This window comes from Paramisgurnus dabryanus, chromosome 2 (assembly GCF_030506205.2).
Source record: "Paramisgurnus dabryanus chromosome 2, PD_genome_1.1, whole genome shotgun sequence".
NCBI lineage: Eukaryota > Metazoa > Chordata > Actinopteri > Cypriniformes > Cobitidae > Paramisgurnus > Paramisgurnus dabryanus.
Genome location: NC_133338.1, coordinates 7,668,134 through 7,692,349, shown reverse-complemented (window position 1 = coordinate 7,692,349; position 24,216 = coordinate 7,668,134). Strand labels below are relative to the sequence as shown.

The window sequence follows — 24,216 nt, the reverse complement described above, 5'->3', positions numbered from 1 at the left end:
CTGCCTGACCACATTTTAGACAAAGTGATTTGTCAGATAACATTCCATGAACTAACTTAAGATGTCGCACAAGCACATTTGTATTCTCCAGGAAGCAAAAACAGACAAAACATTTTACTTAGAAAACTCTTAACGCATGAATCTGGCTCTGAGCTCAGCAACTCTTGGACTCTCTTTCACCTGGCCAATGTCAATCTCAAAAATGGTTGTTTGTATGAAGGTGTACATGTTGTTAAGCACATTACTGTAAGACACACCAAAAACAAAGTGTGCCTTGAACAGTTCGTCAAAGGCACCCAGACCACTCACTGACTTGCATGGTATGGCTTTCTTGTCAAGAATTATGTAGTATCCATGAATGCTGTTTTTCTTCGTTCCAACTGCTAGCAGGTATGGCTGTGTCCTCTCTTCAATGGAATCAAGGTGTTCCTGAATGTTCGTCCCCACCTTAAGAAAAACAAAACAATACTTAAAGGCAGATCTCTATTTGCCTCTCTCTATATTAGTTTTATAATCAATTCTTGCAGACAGGTAGAATCAAAAATAACAAATGTACTTTTTTGAAGATGACAAGGTGTTTCTCAGCTTGAGATGCAGACATTTTTCCAGGTCTCTTGCGGCCTTGTGGTGACGGTGGAATTAAATGAAGTAAGAGAATAATTGAAGCAAGATCTCTGCCCCATCCTAAAAAAGATGGAAGTGTAAGCAAACAAAACATGCACATACAGTCTCTACATAATCTTATGAATTCCAATAGTCCAACCTTCAACATCGGTTTCACTGCCCACAGCCGATTCTGCAGAATCAATCAGGTCCTGAAGTTCTTGAGAGAAGTGAAGGCCTTTGCTTTGTTGAATGACCTTCTGCATGAATACAGTTGGCCACCTTTCCAAAAACTTAGCTGAAGTCTTTTCCCCAAAAATCAAAACGAAATCCAGCTCAACCTGTAAAAACCATTACAACAGAAAAAAACTAAGTATCTAAATGAATGGTTAATTGCTATAAAATAAATATTCTGTTGTTGTTGTTAGAACTTCAACTCAAAAAGACAACATTTGTGGAATTGTCTTTTTCACATAAAAAATTATATTTTATACATATAAATTTATATAAAAAATTATTTATAAAAATTAAATATCTTATATATTTATCAACCAATTAACACATTGCCTTACCAGGCCTTTAATGTCCAGATAACGGGGAAATTCAGTCAGCACTTCAGCACATCTGCTTGGATCATGAATCATCTTACGACGATACTGAAATGTCTCCTTCATTTTGGCCTTTACTGTGTCTGCCTCTGAAGTATGCTTCAGTAGAGAAATAGCTTCCCTACACTGTTCTTCTGTCATGATAACCCCTGAGCTGGATGAAGTGTCTCTCTGCGCCTTTGGGCCACCACTGAAAGACTGGGAGAATCATCTACGGGTCTCTGATGGTGCACTGTTCCTCTGAATGTTCTTAATTTTCCAAGACAAGTACCCTTGTCCACTTTTGGGGTCATAATAATGTTCCTTAAAAAAAACAAAGGCGTTTTAATTGAAACAACAGTGACCAACTACACCATAGCTACATATGTAACTAAATATTTCACTTACATATCCATGCTTTGTATAAGGATCCCGAAGATATGGAAACAGGGCAACAATTCCTTGAGCATACATTTCTCTTATGTATGTGCTGTCAAATTAAATTGAGAAACAATGAAATAAGATTTTGCCTGCATATTTCTTTGATAAACAGTGTTGTCACATAGTTTGACTATTGGTTTTACATGATATTCATCCTTCTGTGATTGCCGATTCATTACATTTTTGAATGTTAAAATAACTCTGCATCCTAGTGTTAATTTCGTCAGACGAGACGAGACAAAATATGTTCGTAAACAACCTTTCTTTCCATGACTAAGACGAGACGATGACGAGACTGCGGCAATGTCCAAAAACGCTGACTAATGCGGCTTTCACATAGGACGCGGTTTGCGCTGCACTGCGCTATGAAACCCATTCATTTCAATGGCTTGCGCCGCGCGAGGGCGGTTTGTTGTTGCGTCGAGCAAAGCGCGGGCTCAAGCTGCGGTCAAAGTTCAAAATAGTTGAGCAAAGCGCGGGCTCAAGCTGCGGTCAAAGTTCAAAATAGTTGAACTTTTGCGCTGCGCTCTGTGACGATTACCCGCGCGGCCAATAGAAACGGGGCGTCCAAACAAAATGGACGAAGAGCTGCTTATACTCGGGTCTGGCCAGCAGAGCACAAGCGGCGAGGGCAGCGCACACCGCTTCCTATGTGAAAGCCGCATAAGACTAAATTAACATGCATCATTGTTGACGAAAAAAGACGAGACTAAAATGTTTTGCATAAAATAAAAACTAAGATAAAATATCTCTTCATTTTCGTCTACAATTGTCACTACTACATTTTATGCAATGAGGTCATATCTGAATGTGTTCATGTCTGTGTGCTCTTATTATGAAACTGCGCGTCCGTCATAACTCCAGACGAGCTCATCGTTGTTTTTATCGGATTTTGTATCAAATAATCCTCAATCAATATGGTTTTTCAACAATTGCACACGCAGCGCGATTCTGCTATGGAAAAGGCATACGGGATCAGGTCAGTAAGAGTCTCATGTGTAAAATGAGCCCACACATTATGATTAATATTTCACAAACAGCTAAAAAGTTTAGTGTTATACAGCCTTGTGCTGATGTTTGTGTGTTGTATTCTCGTGCACCTGTTGTCTTCAGTAACTTAGACGGCTTGTCTTTCTGATCCACATTCGATATTTACCAACATTGTTCATGTACCTAGCCAGTATTCTGAATGTACAGTATATTGTGAGGACAAAAGCTTATTATTTAGTAACTGATCACTGTCTGGTTGCTTTCCTATCGCCCATCATTAAATGAATGGTGAGTGACGCAATTTACATGCGATAGAAATACGTCACTGCCATTAACAAAGTTGCATTCAACAAAAATCATTCAACAAGTGTATTGTGTCAGGTGATTATGATATTTAACCAATATTTGAGATGTGTGAAACACTATTTGACTGAAATGGTTATCAGAAATAATCTCAGAAATAATTTATTTTAAAAAAGGCAAAAATGTTTTAACTAAAACTTGACAGATATATTGGGTTTTCTTTTGACTAAAATGACAAGAGTTTTAGTTGACTAAAACTTGACTAACAAAAAAAGATATGCAAAACACTAAGACTAAATTAAAAATAGGTGACAAAATTAACACTACTGCATCCCTCCTATAAGATGTCGATCTCAGACATGGCTCCAAGCCTATTTGAGTTTTAATTTGAGCTGCCTCATCTTACTCCACTCCTCCAAATCTAACTGACACCGTGATTGTAAGTTAAACCAAGACCGCATGCGGCATCTGGATATGCCTGCGAAGCATTACGCAAAGTGCATAAACATTATCGAACTGCCGTCATCGTTCTATCAGGATAATTTATACAGAGAAAATGAATCAATCAATCAATCAAATGTTTTTGAATTATCGCCCAGCACTAGGTGCCTTTTTGCCTTTTTCAGAACCAATATTGTTGCATCATCACTCTCTCTGTCGCCAACAGGATTTTCCACAATTGCACTAGTTTTTTCACTCTTTTGTGGGAAAATTGCCGCTCCAAATTCACAAAGCAAACCAATGTGTTTAGGTCTGCTGCCTTGTTATACGTCACGTGAGTGAAAGTGGAATACCGCAAATGAGGAAGAGAGAACAGACAAACGATCACATCTGATTGGTGAATGAATAGGGTTTAGTTTTACCCAGTGCAGTGAGTTTGAGCAAATTGACTGATATAGCATCCTGGATTGTTCTAATGTAAATACATGAACACGTGAATGCAGCATCTGAATACAGGGAAATACTGTAAGTGAATCGCCATAATTTAGAAAGACCACCGATGTTTGAATCGTGATTCTTTTTTTTTATCGTGCAGCCCTAGTACAGAGTACTTAAAGACAAGTTCGGTATTTTACACTTAAAGCCCTGTTTTCAGATTGTTTATGGTAAAATGGATCGGTTTTGACAGAAATTTCGACATGAGAATTCGACTGAGAATTTTAGGGTGTTTGCGTTTCGTCTCACACCTCTACAATGGGTTTAATGGTGCACTGGAACAATCCTTCCTAAAATGCATTAAACTTTAGTTTACAAAGATGTGAAACTCACCGAGTGGTCAGGGCTGTTCACTGATATGCTCACACAAAAATCGCTGCAAAAGATGCTTTCCAACAGGAGTTTTAGCATTCATTGTTAACTTGTGGACCTATTTTTCCAAACGCCTCACTACCGTCTATTCTTCCGTCGAGAGCTTAAATAATAAACACATCAGCCCAGGTGGTGGCGATAATCCGCCTTTGCCAATTGCAAGAATACAAACGGGTTCCCAGCACGGAGTAATACCGTACCTCACAGGATATCTAATACAAGTCAATGGAGTTGGCAAAAACTACGATAAAACCTGTTGGAATGTGTCTTTTGCAGCGATTTTTGTGTGAGCATATCAGTGAACACCCCTGACCACTCGGTGAGTTTCACATCTTTGTAAACGAAAGTTTAATGCATTTTAGGAAGGATTGTTCCAGTGCACCTATAAACCCATTGTAGAGGTGGGAGGTGAAACACGAACATCCGAAAATTCTCGGGGCAGCCGCATATGTCAATTTCAGTCAAAACCGTTCTAATTCATCATAAACAATCTGAAAACAGGGCTTTAAGTGTAAAACACCGAACTTGTCCTTTAAAATAAGTGTTACCTGTGCTTTTCAGTCATATCTGCAGTAAGAATGTTGATCATCTTTCTCCTGGTGCTGTCAGACAAACTTTTGGTTTTGTTGTATTCTCTGATGATTGCATCCCCACCAGGTTTGGTCTGCAAGATCTTTTGGACCAGCTGCAAACAGTTACACAATATTATAAACCACAACCATATCCACCACAGGAACCTGTCAAATTGAGTGTGTGCTGCTCAGACAGTGGCCCTGCGTAAAGCATTAAAGGAAAACTACACCGTTTTTCAATATTTTACTATGTTCTTACCTTAACAAACAAAATAATTCATCCTTGTCTTTTTTCAATGTGTGCAGTTCATTTTTGGCCTAGCCCCATTCATTCCTTAGAATCCAAACAGGGATGAATTTAGAAGCCCTCAAACCCTTCCATGTTTTCCCTATTAAAAGACTGCTACATGAGTAGTTACACGAGTAAGTATGGTGGCACAAAATAAAACCTGCCGATTTTTTTAAGTGAATAAAAAAGATAACTATATTGTATGGCGGAAAAGCACATCATCATGTTGATGATGTTACTGCGCCAGAGGTCCAAGTGCTGCAAACAAGTGGTCTTCCGCAATACAATATAGTTCCTCTTTTAAATCCGCTTAGAAAAGCACTACGTTTTATTTTGTACCACCAAACTTTTTCGTATAACTACTCGTCTTAAATAGGAAAAACGTTGATGTGTTTGGTCACTTCTAACTTTATCTCTGAATGGTACAATTGAATGAATGGGGCTAAGCTAAATGCTATCGAAGTGTCGCAGCGTGCTCCAGTGCTTACGTGCACCCACACAGATGACAGAGGGATGTATCAACAATTCTTAGTTAAGGTAATAACATATTTTAATATTGAAAATAAGTAGACTATTCCTTTAAAGGGACACTTCACCCATTTGCATTAAGCTTTGTATAGTTAGCAACCCAGTCATGTTTTTGAATGGTCATGCATTGTTCCCCAAGTTTCCCCTGAGACAGGAGAATTATGGATTTCAGTGTTGCACTTCCTTCTTTCAATGATGTAAAAATCATAATTTTGCATCATTGAAAGCAGGAAGTCCTATATCTTTGTAGAGGGGGTGAGACTACAAACATATACATTTTCCCCAAAACTGTGTTACTGACAAATACTTTTATAATAGATTAGTTATAAGGTTATATTTGACTTGTTGCAGGTAACACATTATTTTATTAAACTAAAAATATATATATGTTAAGTCATAGTGTTAGTACAGTTAGCATATTGTAATGAGACAAATGACAACATACTTTAATCCTTTAGAAGTTACATTCAGTTTTCCTGAACTGGTAACCTGATTTCTGTCATCTCTTTCTCATCTATAATGTTTTTGTGTTCATTTATAAGTTCCCACGCTCTCTCCATCGCTCATCTACTCACGGTTCTGTTTTTAACTTCTGGTGGTGCTGCGTACATCCATCGGTAGACGGACGGAGCACATGGTGACAAAGATTGATGCATAAATTAACCCAAATGAGCGGTAAAACCTGGTGGTGAAGCATTCGATTATTTGTCGCGGGTGACCCGCGGCGCCTGTCTACAAAAGCCTTTGACACAACTACGCCATGTGCAGCTGCACATGTCGCAGATTCCTTTAATCTACCACACTAGTCTGCACACTGGTGGCCTCGCGATTTACCCGGCTTTTTTAACACGCGTTCTCAACGTTTGCATAAAGATAGTGCGAGTTGACATGATGCGAAAGACATGCAAAGCAAAAAGTAAAGCATGCCATTCAGACTAACATTAGGTAAATAAATTATAATCGCGAATCAACTTTTATACACAATTACTGAAAATTTTTAATTCTGTGTCCAACAATTCCCTGTCATATTCTGTGTAAGTTAACGTTAGAAGACAGCATTTTAATATCTATTGTTAAATGCGTCACAAAAACGTGTTAACGCGTTGACTGTTAGTGGTCGGAATTACTTAGCAAAGCACGGACACTAAAGTAATGTCACACTAATGCTTTTAAAATGTAAAAATATTCTTACCATTAGAAGAATTATCCACTTTGAGCATAAAAACGCCCAAATTCGGCTGCTTCAGAACCTCCTCGAAAACGTCGTCATCAACTTCAGTGCCAGACTCATCATAAAGCCTCGCCTCAGCCCGACTGGAGGCGGCAATCCCGAACTTTATAAATGCTGTGAACAAACCAAAATTACATTCACCCCAGTGGCTATGTTAATTGACAGGAAAATTATATGCTTATTGTTTCAAATATACTTTACAAGTGCTTTTAAGTTAACGTTAACTTAGCCTACCTTCGTCCAGAAAATCAGAAAGTTTCAAATCGCTGTGAGAAACTTTTACATATTTCTGTTCACTTCTGAACTTAACTTTGATAAGCATCCTTAAACCTGGCAAATACATTTAAATAGTCATTTCAAAACCCTTTTGACATCATTTATATTTTTATTATACATTATTTAAAATAGAGAAAGACAGACAGTTAACCTACCTTCTGCTTGCAAGAACATAAAATGGCGTCTTCGTCTTCAGCAACAGTCATTGAGGGGAGGAGTCAAGATCATTTGGCTGGTGTTTTGCACTTTCAGAGTAAAAATAAAATTACACCACGCAGCCCCTCTGTAGCTACACTCCAAACGAGTACCCATTAACACTGTAAATTGTTTATTTAACACTCTTGGAATTAATAACATTTAACACTTTGATTTCTACACTGCTAATTTTACTGTGTGGTAAAATGACAGGAACCCTACACCCACAGCAAACCGAACCGAATCGGACCGAACCGTGGCTCCAAAACCGTAAACCGATCCGAACCGTGCAATTGGTGTATCATTACACCCCTATAAAATAGGGAGATAGTATAATAGATAATCCAAACAGTGCCGTCGAAAACGTGACGTCCTTAAGGGATGTAACCAATCTCTCGCTCGTTCCTCCATCAGCCACTGACTTCATGGAAAATATTGATAGACAAAACATGTAGCCAATTATATAACGAATTCAATGATCTCTGTGTAACTTATGTGTGTTTGGACTCATGCTGCGCTGCAGGAACTGACAGAGAGATGACGTCGAAGTACAGCGAGAGCGATACTACTCCGTAAGATTTCTTGAAGAGCTCTTGCGGTACTTTGACGTCATCTGACTGCGGTGCCGCATAAAGTCAGTGACGCGGCTGACTGTTATTTGTTCCGCCCAGCTTCTTTTATTTTTCTTTTGTTTTGTGCGCCCAAGCTTCGTTTACATTCTGGGGAGATGCACGCTATAAGTTTGAAAAAAAAAACTTAGCAAACATGTCTGAGGAAAGGGGCAGCCGCGTCACTACAGTCACACGTGACTTCACGCTTGAGCCGGAAGAGAAGACAATGCTGAATAAAGTTGTAATTCTTGCTATTTTTGTACCAAAATGTATTTTTGATGCTTCAACACAATCTAACTGACCCACTGATGTCACATGGACTACTTTGATGATGTTTTTATTACCTTTCGGGACATGGAAACTGATTTTCTATGGAGGGGACAGAAAGCTCTCGGATAAATCTAATGTTAAACATCTTAAACTGTGTTCCGAAGATGAACGGAGGTCTTCCGAGTTTAGAACTATATAAGGGTAAGTCATTAAAGGCAGGATAGGCAGGAATTATCAAAAAACTTTTTTACAAATTTGTTTAAACTGTCTTTATATACCAATACATAATTAAAATGTAAGTATTCACGGAAACTCTTCCATGCAAAACACTGGCTTAAAGGCGGAGTCCATGATGTTTGAAAGCCAATGTTGATATTTGAAATCACCTAAACAAACATGCCCCTACCCCAATAGAATCTGGACCTTCTGTTGATAGACCCGCCCCACACATACGCAACCCTGCATTTGATTTGATTTGATTGGCTATAAGTGTGTTTTGGTAGTCGGCCCGTCTCCTTCTCCAAAACGTTTTTCAAACATCGTGGACTCCGCCTTTAATAGTGAGTACTAAAAGCCATCCTATTTGTTTATATTCATAATGATAAAGTTAGGTGTATTATTACATGTGATTGTGACATGATGTTACTACATGCACCACGCTCCTAGCAGAGGCGGTCAGCGTCGCGTTCATGTGTTTTGGGGGCGTGGCTTTAGAAGAAACCCAGAAGAGAGGGGGTGGAGTGAATGGAAAAATGAGCTGTGTTTAAAATGAGCTGTGGTGAGAGGTTTACAGGCACTCGATTTTTATACTCTCTTTTTCAGAGTACTTACATTTTACTTATATATTGGTATATAAAGACAGTTTAAACAAATTTGTAAAAAAGTTTTTTTTAGATAATTCTTGCCTATCCTGCCTTTAATTACATTTTCATTTTTGGGCGAACTATCCCTATTTAGTAGTCACGCTGTTCCCTTTGGGGGCGGGGGCGAAAACACATGAAAAGCCGCTTATACAGTACGTAAATATACACAGACAATGATGCACGAATGCTGCACGAATCTCTGGAAAAACAAGCCGATTTCAACCGCAAAATGTACGCTTTTAATTATATAAAAACTGCTATCTCAACCCGGAGAGGCTTCTTCGTGATTTCAACTGACAGATTCTGCAATAAAACGAAAATCACATATTTTCAAAAAAAAAAAACTTTGTTTCTCATTATCTCGAAACTTGTGATGCCGACTTGTGTTACTGGTTTCCGTGACGGGTCACATATGCTTGATTTGTTTTAATTATTTGTGGCATCTCTCCTTTTAACCTATTTGCTAAAATCTTTGCTAGTATTTTTAAATCAGTATTTAGCATTGTTATTGGCCTATAGTTTTTTAAATCTATTTGTTTTCCTTTCCTTTTATATATTAGTTTCATCAGCCTCATTCCCATTCCTTCATTCATCTCCTCCTCTTTAAACATTTCCTTAAAAACCACTTTAAGTGTGTGGCAATGTGAAAAAAAGAAAGAAAAAGAAAAAATTAGCACCTTATGTTTTGGATTGGACGCACATTATCTGTTTACTTCCGCTTTTGTGAGAATGGATGACGTGCTATAGTCTCGTGCGGAAGGAAAGGAGATAAAAGGGAGTGTGACGAGCCCAGAAGTACCGCATCTAAGAAGTGTTTGTTTACCTGGTGTGAGTGTTGGTCTGCTGTTGGAGGACTGACAGCGTTTGGTTAGGAGAAGTGCGTGTTGTTGATACCGGAGCGAGCGACACGGAGCTTGGTCTTCCAACGTGCTCAGATTCCCGGATCAACAGCTAATGTGCTAAACTATCGACCGACTGAGATTTGCCGAATTGTGTGTCCCAGAGGCTGCTTACACTCCACTACAGTGAAATTCATCACAGCAAAACTTGGGTTAGTGTCTGTACTCCATCCTTATCCACGCTCATTCATCCACTACTACACACGCACATCATAACATGCACACACTATTCACATCTGTACATTCAAGCGTGTTTGTTTTTCTTATTTATGTTAGTCGTTATTTTCTACTGTCATGATTGGCAAGTAAATGTGATGTTTATATATGAAATGCACTGAATATTTACGTAATGTTTCTTTTCTTTTTTATGTGAAATGTATGAATGATTTGGGACACGAATCTGCCAGTTCGGAAATGAACCAGAAACGCGGTCACTACTGGAATGAGAAGACATGTTTTTTATGAATTAACTAATAAACGGAATTGATGTGGACTGCTATTGAGACTTTGTTTGTTTGTGTGGTAATGGATGGTTTTTGGCTATCTGGGGATTTACTTACCTCTTTCACTTTGACAGGGTTAAACCGGTCTGGTGCCCGAACATTTTTTTTTTATAAATGTACCTTGGCCAGTCTACCTAGGTGTGTGAAAGACGCCAATCACGTGACGAAACGGTGGCGCAGCTGTAGTGTGTTAGGCCGGCGCGTGGTAGACCCGGATTCGAACCCGCCTAGGCCAAAGTTTTTTTATAAAGTAAATTGAGTTTAGGTGACCACCGTTACAGAGTGGCGCCCGAACAGGGACTTGAACTTAAACATTTACTCTACAAAGAGGGACTTGAACAGATGAATTTAAACATTTAACCTTGAATGTGGGATTTTTAAGCAAGCATTGAAAATGTTTGTGGTTTGTGGATTATAAGGGAAAAAACCATTGAAAGTGTGAATTGGGAAATGTTTGCAATGTCTGAAATGAAACTTTGAATACATGTGGATTTTTGTTATTTTGAGGGAAAATTGTGTTTAAGTGGTACAGTCAAAAAACTATTTGCTTATTTTGACACTGAAAATTGGTGTGTAGATTTTGTGTGTGACAATTATCAAGTAATAGTTTCTTTAGGCTAAAGTACTGTCTGACCATTTGAGAAAAATACATTGTGTTTTGTGGAAACTGTGGTATAAAGAAAATACTGACACACACCCATTAACTGATTTACATTTACATTTATTGATTTTCTCCCCAACATTTTGGTTAACACACACACAACAAAACATGACTGCAACTTCTCCTTCCCCCTCTACTTTCGTGGAAATGGAGTCTCCACCAGACATCTCAACTCCAGTATGGAGACCTGCCCAGCAACCATTGCTACCTCCCCCAAGACCTCCTGCTCTTACCCCTGCATTTTATAATATTCCAACACAACTTGGCTCATCCTATCCAAGAACTCATGTGCATATGTCTCCTTCTGCTCTGACTGGTGGTGCTTCTGTGCAAACCCACACCTGGGTATCTCAAGTGCAACTATGCAACTATGCAGCAGATCAGAAGCTGAAACCCCTTCTTCAGTGTCTCAGCATGCTTTGCCAAATACCCTGCCAACTCCAGGAAGAGAAATACAACAGGTCACAACTCATTTACAAGGGAATTGGGATACCTTATTTGATTATATGAAGGAACAACATAAGTCAGTGAGTGAACTTACCAGGGAAGTGAAGGCTGCTGCTTCTCACCACAAGAGCCAGATTTTTGATCTTTCTACACAAGTGAAGGACAATAAAAGACACATCTTCACTCTGTTTTCCACTGCCAGGCAACAAGAGGAGTCTGAACTAAATAACCTGACGAAGGCCATGAAACAGATGATCACAGATGAATTCCAGAAGGTGGAATCTACATTAGTGTCAGAGGTACGCTACATGATTGATCAGCTACAGTCAGAGGTTCAGCAGGACATTAAAGCTGTTCTACATGTGTTTCAAACCAGTCAGGATCATCTTACTTCAGAACTCCAACAATATGTTACTCAAACTGACAAATTGGTCATTGATTTAAAAGAAATAACTGGTGAAGTTGAAAAAGGTTTTCAAAGTTTCAAGAAGACAAGTGAGGAGCAACTGAAGTCCAGTGTATCAGTACCACCAGGGCCTAGTTCTACCATTTCAGCATCTCCGCCATCTGATTCCACTCCTGTAACTGGGGTGTCTGCTCCAGCCTCTCTTCCAGCACCTATGGTTAAAAGCGACCACATTAAATTAACCTTTCCTACTTTTGGAAGGCCTTCTGATGATGCAGACCCACTATTATATCTCACCAAATGTCAAGATTTTTTGGCCCTTCATCCCCTACAAGATGCAGATATTTTGGCTACTTTTTTATACTGTCTTATATTGAACAGCACGAGACTGGTGGGAAGTAAGTTGAACAAACATAACTACCTGGAATGGTTTTGAGGCTGCATTCTTATCTGCTTTCCTTTCTGAGGACTACGAGGACGAGCTAGCAGAACGTGTTCGTACTAGAGTTCAAGGAGACACCGAATCCATTAGAGATTATTCCTTTTCCTACAGAGCTTTCTGCAAAAGATGGAAGGCATTCCAAATTGTTAAAATGATACTGAAAAATGTTAAAGAGCCAGTAAGATGACAATTTTAAGCATCCTATCACTATTTATAAGTCCCGGACAACAGGTTTAAATGCATGCAAGGTCAAAAAACACTGTAATTTTCTCAAAATATAAATTTAAAATTACCCCATTTCTCAGAGATCCCCAAACGATTCGTGTGAAGCCGTTCAACGACTCAGTCTGCCTAAACCCCACCTTTCAGTAGCCTACTCTGCTCTGATTGGTCAACTGACAGAGTGTCTTTGCACAGATCAGTCTCACAGACCAACAACAGTGCAACATGTATTGACCTCGTGCTAACATGATTTACTGAGAAGACATTATCAACATCAATACACATCATTCATTATTAATCCAAGCAATAACAACGACGATTGAAACTAACATTTTACACTCATTTAAGCATTTATGTAAACTAACCGGGTCATAACAAAACCGTAAATGAGCATGCGTTAGCCGTTTGCTAACGTGACTCTCTGACAGTAAATTAGAAGTTTAAACACACAACATCATTCATCATTAATCCAAACAATACAAACGACGATTGAAACTAACAATTTTACACTCATTTAAGCATTTATGTAAACTAACCGGGTCATAGCAATACCGCTTGCTATCGTGACTCTGACAGTATATAAGTTAGAGTTTAAACAACGATATCATTCATCATTAATCCAAGCAATAAAAACGAATATAGACATTTAACACTCTTTTAAGCAAGTATGTAGCTATAATCATACTTACAGTTTGTGGTTAGGAGACGCATGTTGTTCCAAATAAAGTGGGTACTGAACCATCTTTCATTGCCAAACGTCTAAATCCCTCAGATAAAAATTAATTTAAACCACTGACTCTCACAGCCAGACACGTTTAGTATAGGCTATTCCTCCTTGAAAAAGTCTCCTTTGGTAGTGAAAACAACACAAGCTGAAAACACAGCGTGAGCTGATGTTTACACTCACACACTACCTAGCTGTGGGCGGGTCATAGTTTTCGTTTCTCCCGGGCAAGGCTGTAGGCGGAGATTAGTATCTCATGTGACGTGGATAAGTTCGTGTGACGTGGATAATATCAGGAAGAAGACTCACTCCCTATAACGACTCGTTTCAGCGATTCAGAGTCGACTCCCTACTTTAGAAGCCAATAACTTTATTAATCGTGCACTTTTTGGTTTAACTACTTTACACGTTGTTTAGATTGATGGACAGCTATATGACACACTGCAATAAAGGTAAGTTTCGATTTTGGATCTGTGTGGCTCTTTAAGCCATACCTCGCCAGCCAACTACGTAGCCAGGTGAATACAGTGGAAGAGCTTGTTAAACTGGGTCACCAGCTCGAGAAGGACTTTGAGCAACAGATTCGCTATGAAGACCGTATGGGCATTAAACAGTCCTCACCCTCACAAAGACCTCCTTTAAATCGACCTACTGAAAAAATGCCAGTTCAGTGTTGGAGATGTAGAGGACAGCATCCACCAGGTAAATGTCCCCACTATACCTCTCCACAGTCACCTCAGATGTCTGGTTCACAGTACCCTAAAAGTGGAAAGCATCATCATCACTCTAAATCAAGTGGTCAACCTTCCAAAAGCTCTGTTGCTGCAACGAAAGCACATCACCAATCAGCCAACAAGAAAACCCCCTCCTCTATACCGTCTAACAAAAAAGTGATTGTACCTCCAACAATTAATTGTACCCATCCGAATTGATGCCTGGGCGGGTAAGGCCATGTGGATACTGGTGCAAGCTATACCCTTGTCAATGAGAACCTTATGAGGCAGTTTATCTCATTAGACCAACTCCAACCATGGTCCCTTGGTCCTCTTTACCTGGCAAATGCAGAGGTTCCATTATAATGGTTCAATACTACCATACATCTTCATAATCAGTCTTTTACTATACCTGCTGCTGTTCTTTCAACCCACGCCCTAGCTTATGCTGTGGTCCTCGGATTGGACTTTATCTTCTTCAGTGGTCTGCAAATCAATGTGATTGACCAAAAATATTCTTTCAAGATTGCCCCTTCTGAAGACAATCCTTTTCAACTAGGGCATGCAAGTGTTCCACCCCTTGTTGACTCACAACCCTGGAAAGGTAGACAACAACTCAAGGGAAACAAACAAAGCCTTTCTCTATTAACCGCTGTTCCTCCATCAGGTCCCCTGCTGTCTCAACAACCTGATATTTCAACCGATGAGACATTAATCAGAAATGCAGTGGATGCAGCTCACTTACCTCCAGATGGGAAGCAGAGATTGCTCCATATTATTTTAAGTAACCCTCGAGTGTGTACACTCCGTACAGGACGTACTGATGTTCTGCAACACCGCATTTACTCCACATGTCAGGTACCAATTAAACAAAGACCCTATCGACTGTCTCCTGTTAAGCAACTTGCAATGCAAGAGCAGCTTGATGAAATGTTGACCCAAGGAATAATTGAGCCATCTCACTCTAGTTGGGCCTCACCTGTGCTCTTAGTACCTAAAAAGACGGCAAATTAAGATTCTGCGTGGATTACTGAAAAGTTAAAGCTCCACTGTGTAAGATCTACTCCCATCTAGCGGTGAAAGTCTATATGACAACCAACTGAATATTACTTTCTAGCCCCCCCCATTCGGAATGCGTTTTAACTCGTACGGTGGCCCGGCCGTGTCATGCCAAGGTTAACATGGCTTCCAGTAGCTACAAAGCAAAAGCAATGAAAAAAAATGAACAATTTGCAATGTCCTTTGCCTGTGATCCATCAAAGCACACAGATTTATGTTTAACATGGAAAAAGTCTGATTGTCATGATATGTCCGCTTAAAATCTAATACAAAAAGCAACCATAAACGTAGCTTAGACACTCCATTTTCATCGACGTGAGGAAAAATATCACAGGGGCTGTTAAACTTTGTATTAAGATGTGTTTTCGTCGATCAGATCACAAGTGGATGAGAGAGACACATTATGTTTACACTTGGTGTTTAAATCTGTCTCTTTTTGTCCATTTTCGACCGCTTCTCTCCAGAATACTGAGGAGATGGTCTGTGGACGAGTCCCTCTCATGTCATTTAATCATGAGCGGGAGTAATTACGGGTTTAAATGGACGCGAACTATGTTTATGTTTTAAGTAAACGTTACATGTCCGTGTATATGTACCCAGATAGCAAAAAATATCCGCAGGACTTCTTTTTGCCGCAAGCCCTAAGCGGGGATGAAACGTTTGCCGCCGAATACGTCACTCCCATTTCTTTCGAGATGCCGCCGGCGGGCCGACAGCTTAATTTTCTCTGGCGGTTGCCTCTGCTAATGGACCGCGGCAGGCTGGTGGCAAGCCGCTTTATAAGTTTCTCAAAATCGGCCATGCAGTAATTACTGACAGCATTTTAACTGCCTTTCACATCTGAAGCGGTTATAAAATCATAATACCCTATATGTGAATTATATCAAATTCCTAAACCAGTGGGGTTTGCAGGTTCTTCACTCTTGATTTCATTAAAGTAAGGTTTAGGAAATAAATTTAAATTACTTTGAAACTCTGAAGCGATTATACAGTAATATAGAATATATCGAGTTATTGTATGCAATAGGTAAACATTTGTACATTTCTTTTTATTTAAGCACTTGACTTGAAATTTAGTTTAGGTCTTTCATCTTTTCCAACCTCGATTTTTAATATATTTTAGCTTTTATATGTATAAGGGATTAATAATTTGCAATTACATGCGACCTGTACAAATAAATGTTTAAAGTGTTAAAGCACAAACAGAGAAGTACCTCCCCCAAAGACAGGGGGCGGCACCTAAAAAATCCGGAAGCCTAAACCGGAAGTTACCGTGCGTGAGTTCGTATATGAAGCAGATCCTGGCAGAGAATCGTCACATTGTTTTCAGTGTTTTCGGAGAGTGAATCCTGACAACATTGGAGATTTCAGACAATAGTCATCGACTACGATCTTTTAAGTAAGTACATCTTCCTTTTTAACATGGTTTTAGTTTATCTTTTTAAAATCTTTAGTGGCTAGCAAGTGTTCGCTTACACACGCTGTTTTGCGTTTGTTACAGTACACGCTGATGTTAAGCAATGTTGTTAGTAAAACTATGTTTTCTTTATGTTGTTAATCCAGTAGCTAAAGTGGCTAGCAAGTGTTCGCTTAAACGCTGTTTTGCGTTTGTTACAGTACACGCTGATGTTAAGCAATGTTGTTAGTAAGACTTTGTTTTCTGTAGGTTGTTATCCAGTAGCTAAAGTGGCTAGCAAGTGTTCGCTTACACACGCTGTTTTGCGTTTGTTACAGTACACGCTGATGTTAAGCAATGTTGTTAGTAAAACTATGTTTTCTGTATGTTGTTAATCCAGTAGCTAAAGTGGCTAGCAAGTGTTCGCTTAAACGCTGTTTTGCGTTTGTTACAGTACACACTGATGTTAAGCAATGTTGTTAGTAAAACTATGTTTTCTGTATGTTGTTAATCCAGTAGCTAAAGTGGCTAGCAAGTGTTCGCTTACAAACGCTGTTTTGCGTTTGTTACAGTACACGCTGATGTTAAGCAATGTTGTTAGTAAGACTTTGTTTTCTGTAGGTTGTTAATCCAGTAGCTAAAGTGGCTAGCAAGTGTTCGCTTACACACGCTGTTTTGCGTTTTTACAGTACACACTGAGGTAAAGCAATGTTGTTAGACTTCGTTTAACTTTTAGGGTTTTCTTACAAAAGTAATGATGTATCTAACGTTCGGTTGTATAAAAATATTTTGTTAGTCTGAACAAGAATGCTACTATTCCACTAGCTTAAGTGGCTAGCAAGTGTTGGATAATACATGCTGTTTTGCCTTTGCATAACCTCAGTGTGTACTGTAACAAAGTTGTAAGACACTTTTTGCTGTATGTTGTAAGCTAAAGTTGCTAACAATAGCCGTATACAATATAACTTATTTTGTTAGTGTGTGCTTATAGGAAGATATAATGTAGCAAATAAAAAAGAAAATGATAGGTGAGAAATTGCTAACCATCAAAATAATGGTTTGTAATTTCTCACCTATCAACATAATGGTTGGCCATTTACCAGTTATCAAAATAATGGTTGGCCATTTCTCTGATTAACATTGTTTAAGTTGTAAATAGCAATGCTATGTAGGGATGGCGAAAACGAAAAAATTTCTTGACCGGGCACCGAGCCTCATTAGCCGGTTGAAACCGGTTAACCGATAGGCCTATTAGTTTAAAATATGCTATGCTATTTAAAATAACAGCCATTTCGAGCCGCGCCTGCAATTTCGCAACTCGCATCTCTCTGCGCTCTGCCTCCAGCTCACACACACACACAGACCTCACAACACTTTTTAAATCCCCTACAGCACGAAACATAAGTCCCGCAAACGCGGCGCCGTGCTTAGTTTCGAAATAGTTTAGGTACTAGGTGTGATCGCGTTGAACTTGAAAATAAAGGCGTTTGTGAAGCTCATTTGAAAATTGCCGCGGCTCATTTAAGAAAATGACAGCTCAGAAGAGACTGCGCTTTAGTTTGGGGTAGTAATAATAAAGACATAGGATGATCATCATCACCTTTTCTGTTACCACTGAAATATAGATGTAATGTATTTCCAAATCTAAACCCATCTTATGCGGAATGTTGCCTAATAGACTGCAACACAATAAAAAACCAATGGATAAAACGGGCACCTTCAGACTGTGTAAAAGACGCACCGGCCAAAGCAGGTCTCGCACTGTTTTTGTTCTAGAACAAATGCAGCAAAGATATTTAATGCTTGTATGAGGCATATAGGCCTACGCTGAGTTTTATTTATTTATGATGAGGTGCGTTCTAATTAACAATGCAATGCAAGTGAACACGCCGTGCCGGCGCCTTCATGCACGGACCGGTAATTATATACTCTGCTATATTTGCTTTTTATTTATTAAATACATGCATTTGGTTGATGAAACATTTATTAAAATTAAGATACAATTTATACAAAACGAAATTCATTTTAAAGAAACGCTTTCTACAAAGCAAAACTTAACTCTTTCCCCGCCATTGACGAGATATCTCGTCAATTAAGAGAAAACGCTTCCCCGCCAATGACGAGATTTTCCGTCTTATTGCCCTTATTTCCGTCTTAAAACCGGAAGTATTGCCCTATGGCAAGCTGCTGGATGTCTGTGTCTGTTTTAAAGATCGCTCTGAATGGGATCTCTATGAAAAGTCTGTCATAAAAATGGAATTATCTCTGCTTTTTGCTCAAAATATGGTGTTTTTGCAAAAACCTACCCATATTCAAAAGCTGATTGCAAAAGAACCACTAAAGGTAGGATGAAACGTTTTTTTTTTTTTTTTGAAAGCAGAGGGTCTGTTCTTTCATTTGGTATATTGTATGTTTATATATTTTAAGAAGAACATTTTCTGGAAGGCATTAAACTTTGGTGAAAATCATGAAAAACGCTGGCGCTGGCTGGCAACTTTTTTTAAAAACGCTGGCGGTGAAAGAGTTAATAAAGTGGTAAAAATCATGGCTGAGGATTTACAGAAACAAAACTTACTCTGCACTTTACTGTTAGCCTAAAAGACATAAATGTTAATAATTTGGAACACAACCAAAAGAGGCTTTAATTTTAATTATTTTATTGCTGTATTTTATTTACTATTCAAATAAAGGAATTTATCAAAAAATAGCCTGTACCATTTACTTTTCGCAAACCTTGTGAGCATGCGAAACCAAACCCAGTGACCTCGCGCCAAATGTTTTTTTATTGGTTTATAAAGTACAAACAGACCAGTTATGAAAAACTGAGTGTGAGGGATTTGTTCACTTCACACAAAAAGATGACTACTGATGACTAACTGTAGTAGGGTTTAGTCCACTGTCTATAATAGCTAATTTACAGATCCCTTTTTTTAACCGACAACTGACAACTTTGACCGGTTAACGTTGATACGGTCAACCATCGGTCAAACGGTCATCGGTTAACATCCCTAATGCTATGTTTGCTGTATGCTGCTAAGTCAACAGCTAAAGTGGCATTAACAATGTTGTTTTGTTCACACTTTCTTGCAGATAACTTGACCAGAGCATAACCGGTTATCTGCCATTACCGGACTGTTGGGACAATCTTTTGACTTTAAAGGTAAGTGCATTTTTAGTCACAAAGTCTGTTTTGTGTGTTACAGTACACACTGAGGTTAAACAATGTTGGAAGTAAGACTATGTTTACTGTATGTTACTTATCCAGTTGTTATAGTGGCTAGCAAGTGTTTGCTTAGACATGCTGTTTTGCATTTGTTACAGTACACACTTGAGGTTAAGCAATGTTGTTAGTAAGACTTTGTTTGCTGTATGTTAATCCAGTACCAGAAAAGTCATAGCAAATTAAAAATAAACTCTGTGTTATTGGGGATAAGTCTGTATGATAACTGTTGTAGACTTTTAATCAGTTCTGTATGGCTAACCATTATTTCGATAGGTGAGAAATTGCTAACCAATATTTGGATATGTGAGAAATTGCTAACCAATATTTGGATGGGTGAGAAATTGCTAACCATTATTTGGATGGGTGAGAAATTGCTAACCATTATTTGGATGGGTGAGAAATTGCTAACCATTATTTGGATGGGTGAGAAATTGCTAACCAATATTTGGATGGGTGAGAAATTGCTAACCATTATTTGGATGGGTGAGAAATTGCTAACCATTTTTTGGATGGGTGAGAAATTGCTAACCATTATTTGGATGGGTGAGAAATTGCTAACCATTATTTGGATGGGTGAGAAATTGCTAACCATTATTTTGATGGTTAGCAATTTCTCACCTATCCAAATAATGGTTAGCAATTTCTCACCTATCAAATTAATGGTTGGCCATTTCTCAGATTAACATTGTGTTTAATCTGTAAATAGCAAGATTATGTTTGCTGTATGCTGATAATCCACTAGCTAAAGTAGCATTAACAATGTTTTCTTCACACTTTCTTTCAGACAACTTGACCAGCGCATAACCAGTTATCTTCACCCAAGAGACCTACTGTACTGTTGGGACAATCTTTTGGCTTTAAAGGTAAATACATTTTAGTCACAATGTCTAGTTACTGGGCCAAAAGGAGAAGGATATTGAAAGGAGTTGAGAGGGACAAACAGGAAATTGCAGCGGCAAACACTGCTTTACTTGCTGTTATTCTTGACTATGACCAAGTAAATCCTCCTGTTGATGAGCATCAACATGCCATGGCTACAACAAGTCATGGACAAACTGTTACCCCTGAAGAACAGGAAATAACCGTTGATGAGGTATTCGAACCTTGTGAAATGTTTTCCTCAAGCACAGAAGATAATGAAGAGGAAGATGATTGTTTAAGGACACAATTAGCAGGGTGGGCAATTAAAACATGATCCCCCATGTGGCACTTGGTAAGCTTTTAACCATTTTGTCCAAGGATCATCCAACCCTTCCTAAAGACCCAAGAACCCTTCTGAAAACAGTGACTCGTGTTAAAACAACAGAACTCTCAGGTGGTGTATACAATCACTCTGGAATTGAAAGTGGAATAGTATCGCAGTTTTTAGTGTTTCCTGAATTGCAGAAGTTGACGTCAGTTTCAATGCAAGTTAATGTTGATGGACTTCCACTTTTCAAAAGCTCAAATGCCCAGTTCTGGCCAGTTCTTGGTTTAATTGAGCAATATGTGGGTACTGTCCAGCAAAACAAACTTCCATTTGTCATTGGTCTTTACTATGGGAAGAAGAAGCCAACCAGCCTTGACTTTTTGAATCCTTTTGTAGAAGAGGCACAGACACTAGAAACTGAAGGAGTTCTGTTTGAAGGGAGAAGACTTCCTTTCAAAATATCAACATTTATCTGTGACGCACCTGCTTGTGCACTTATTAGAAATGTGAAAGGTAACAGTGGATATTATGGGTGTGACAAATGTGTTCAAAAGGGAGTCCACTACGAGAACAGGATGACCTTTCCTCAAACAGATGCCACTCTTAAGAGTCGACGGTGCTGTCCGTGATGAACTTTCTGATGACAGTCATCAGTCTGGAGAAACCCCATTGGCACTGTTGTCTGTTGGTTTGGTGTCACAGTTCCCACTGGATTATATGCATCTGGTATGCCTTGGAGTGACAAGAAAGTTGTTGCATCTTTGGCTAAAGGGACGACGGCCGACAAGGTTTTCGACCAGCATGGTAAAAGAGCTCTCCAGAGTACTCCTGACCTTCACACCTAATGTTCCGTGCGAGTTCAACAGGAAGCAACAATCCATGGAAGATGTTGAGCGTTGGAAAGCTACAGAATTCAGACAGTTCCTCTTGTACACTGGGCCAGTCGGCTTAAAAGGCATTGTACCAATTCAGGTGTACAACAACTTCATGCTGCTTTCAGTTGGCATCACCATCCTACTGAATGTGTCCCTGTGTGCTGACCTTGCAGACTATGCCCACGGAATATTGGTTCACTTTGTTGATCACTGCAGCAAGCTGTATGGAAAACAACATGTGACATACAACATGCATGGGTTGGTGCACCTCAGCCAAGATGCCAAAACGTATGGTGTCCTTGATAACATCTCATGCTTCCCATTTGAAAACTTTCTTGGGGGCCTGAAGAAACTGCTGCGCAAGCCCACACAACCACTGGAGCAGGTTGTTCGCCGATTGTCGGAGAGAAGTCAGCACAGAAGAACAAACCTCTCTAAAACAAGGTCCCTGAGAGAGCACAACCATGGACCACTCCTCAACGTTCTTTCAGTGAAAAAGCAGTATGAGGAGTATTTTTTCCAAGACTTTGTTGTGAAACGTTCGGAGGGGGACAACTGTGTCCTTTTGGAAAATAAGGACATAGTTGTTATACAGAATATTGTTGTTGATGAAATGGACAACACTCTTGTCATCTACAAGAGGTTCCGGAACATGGCTGATTTTTTTACTTACCCTGTGGAATCTTCCAAGCTAGGAATTTTTCATTTATCTGGCTTATCAGATACACTCCGCTTTACGCATACAGCAAATGTGCAGAAGAAATATTTTCTTCTTCCTTTCCCAGATGGAAAGGTCGGTTTTCCGTTGATCCACTTGTAAAAATGAAACTCTTTTTTTTGTTTTGTTTTTTGTAGGAAGGAATTTTTAATGTTGATTTTTGCCTGGAAATTAATTCTTATTATATTTTAGATGGTGTTTGCCATCGTCCAGTTTATTGATGAGAAGGATCTGCCATTTGCAGTGGTTCCGCAAGTGTGGCTCAGCAAGGGCATATGCTATTGGCCTCCATTTAACCTTCGCAAAAAGGACAAAGGCAACAATTTAGCCATACGCTGCATGCCTCCACAAAGCACCTGGGAGAAATATAATTTTAAGTTTATGAAGGGAGCAGGTAAATGGGTCTGGCATTTTATTTTACTACATTTCATTTGTGTAATTTCTTTGTCTGTTTTTGGTAGATAACTGACCCTAACATTCATTATTCACTGCTCTAGATTCTTGGAAAGAGGCAAAGAAGTATTTGGAACGCTTCCAAACAGGTTCCAGCGTTGAAACGACAGATGATGACAAGAAGGGGAAACGAAAAAGATTCTCAAATTCTAAGTTCAGACCCCAGCCCTCTTCTGATGAAGAAGAGTCAAGTCTTCCAGATGCACCAGCCGTGCTGTCATTTCGACAACCTTTTTGCGGTAACGAGGTTTTGGTGCTGCCCGATGCTCCTGAAGTTGCATCAATTCCAGAAAACCAAGAAAATGTTGACCCATCTGTAGACTTCAGAGCTGGTATGTAAAATGTAATGCTTCATTTGGGATCCTGGCATTAAACTGTTAAATTTTAACATTTCTGTTTCCACTTTCTCATAACCAGGTTTCTCCCCATTAATCAAGAGTCCACTACACAGAGCCAATAGTTTGAGTACAAGTAAGTGATGTTGTTTTCAGTTCAATTATTGTTTCATTAGTTAAAAGATTTATTTAACACATGTCCACACGTGTGTACATGTGTTAAATAAATCGTTGAAACTATTCTTTGAGAGTGCGGTTTTTCATCTATATTTTGATACTTCATCACTCGCACCCATTAATTACTAGGGAGTTTAGCGCATCTGTTCCCTTTATCATTACTTAAAAGTAGGGATGTCCCGATCCGATCACGTGATCGGAAATCGGCCCCGATCACGTGGTTTCAGACTCGATCGGGATCGGACGTTACCTCCCGATCAGGACTCGGATACATATGCAGGGTTTAAAATCCATTAAGTTCTCGCTCTGCTCCGCGCCAGTGTACGCGCTGCGCTGGTGCGTGTGAACTGAAGAGAATAGGCTTGTTCGACTTCATCCGGCTGCCGGTTCTTGTGGTGCTGCATTACGTCAAAGTTCCGCGAGAACGATGTAAAAGCAAACTCCTCCGTATGATTTCGCGGATCACTCTCGCGGTAGTTTGACGTCACCAGGGTGTCGAGTGTTGCGGCGCCGCATGAAGTCGAACAAGCCTATTGACGTGCTTTCATTCATAGGCTTCACACTCGTGCGTGCAAGGAACCCACGACAAAACCGCGTTTTTACCGCTCATTTAAACGACGCGTTGATAATCTTCCCTTTCAGCAAGACAAAACCTACAGCTATTCCGAGCTCTAAATGATTCAACAAATCCAAAAAGGCAATGTAAA

General features: G+C 39.3%; 1 protein-coding gene and 1 long non-coding RNA gene across 2 annotated transcripts in view; one reads left to right on the top strand and one right to left on the bottom strand.

The window, feature by feature from the left end:
• LOC135783532 (uncharacterized) overlaps positions 1 to 24,216 on the top strand; it is a 417,164-nt gene that overhangs the window by 334,088 nt on the left and 58,860 nt on the right. The gene's annotated exons all lie outside the window — the stretch shown is intronic.
• Positions 130 to 1,667, bottom strand: LOC135783382 (uncharacterized). Its single transcript, XM_065294058.1, has 5 exons — positions 1,599 to 1,667; positions 1,176 to 1,514; positions 764 to 944; positions 557 to 684; positions 130 to 447 (listed from the first exon to the last, which is right to left on the bottom strand). The coding sequence occupies exons 2-5, from the start codon at positions 1,350 to 1,352 to the stop codon at positions 130 to 132; spliced, it is 804 nt and encodes a 267-aa protein (XP_065150130.1). The 5' UTR covers positions 1,353 to 1,514; positions 1,599 to 1,667.

Excerpts from the sequence above, each read along its gene's own strand:
- LOC135783382 (XM_065294058.1), bottom strand. The coding sequence starts at position 1,352 with ATGACAGAAGAACAGTGTAGGGAAGCTATTTCTCTACTGAAGCATACT. Across the intron at positions 945-1,175 it reads ATCTGGACATTAAAGGCCTG|GTTGAGCTGGATTTCGTTTT; the intron begins GTAAGGCAATGT and ends TGGTTTTTACAG. Across the intron at positions 448-556 it reads ACCTTGTCATCTTCAAAAAA|GTGGGGACGAACATTCAGGA; the intron begins GTACATTTGTTA and ends GTTTTTCTTAAG.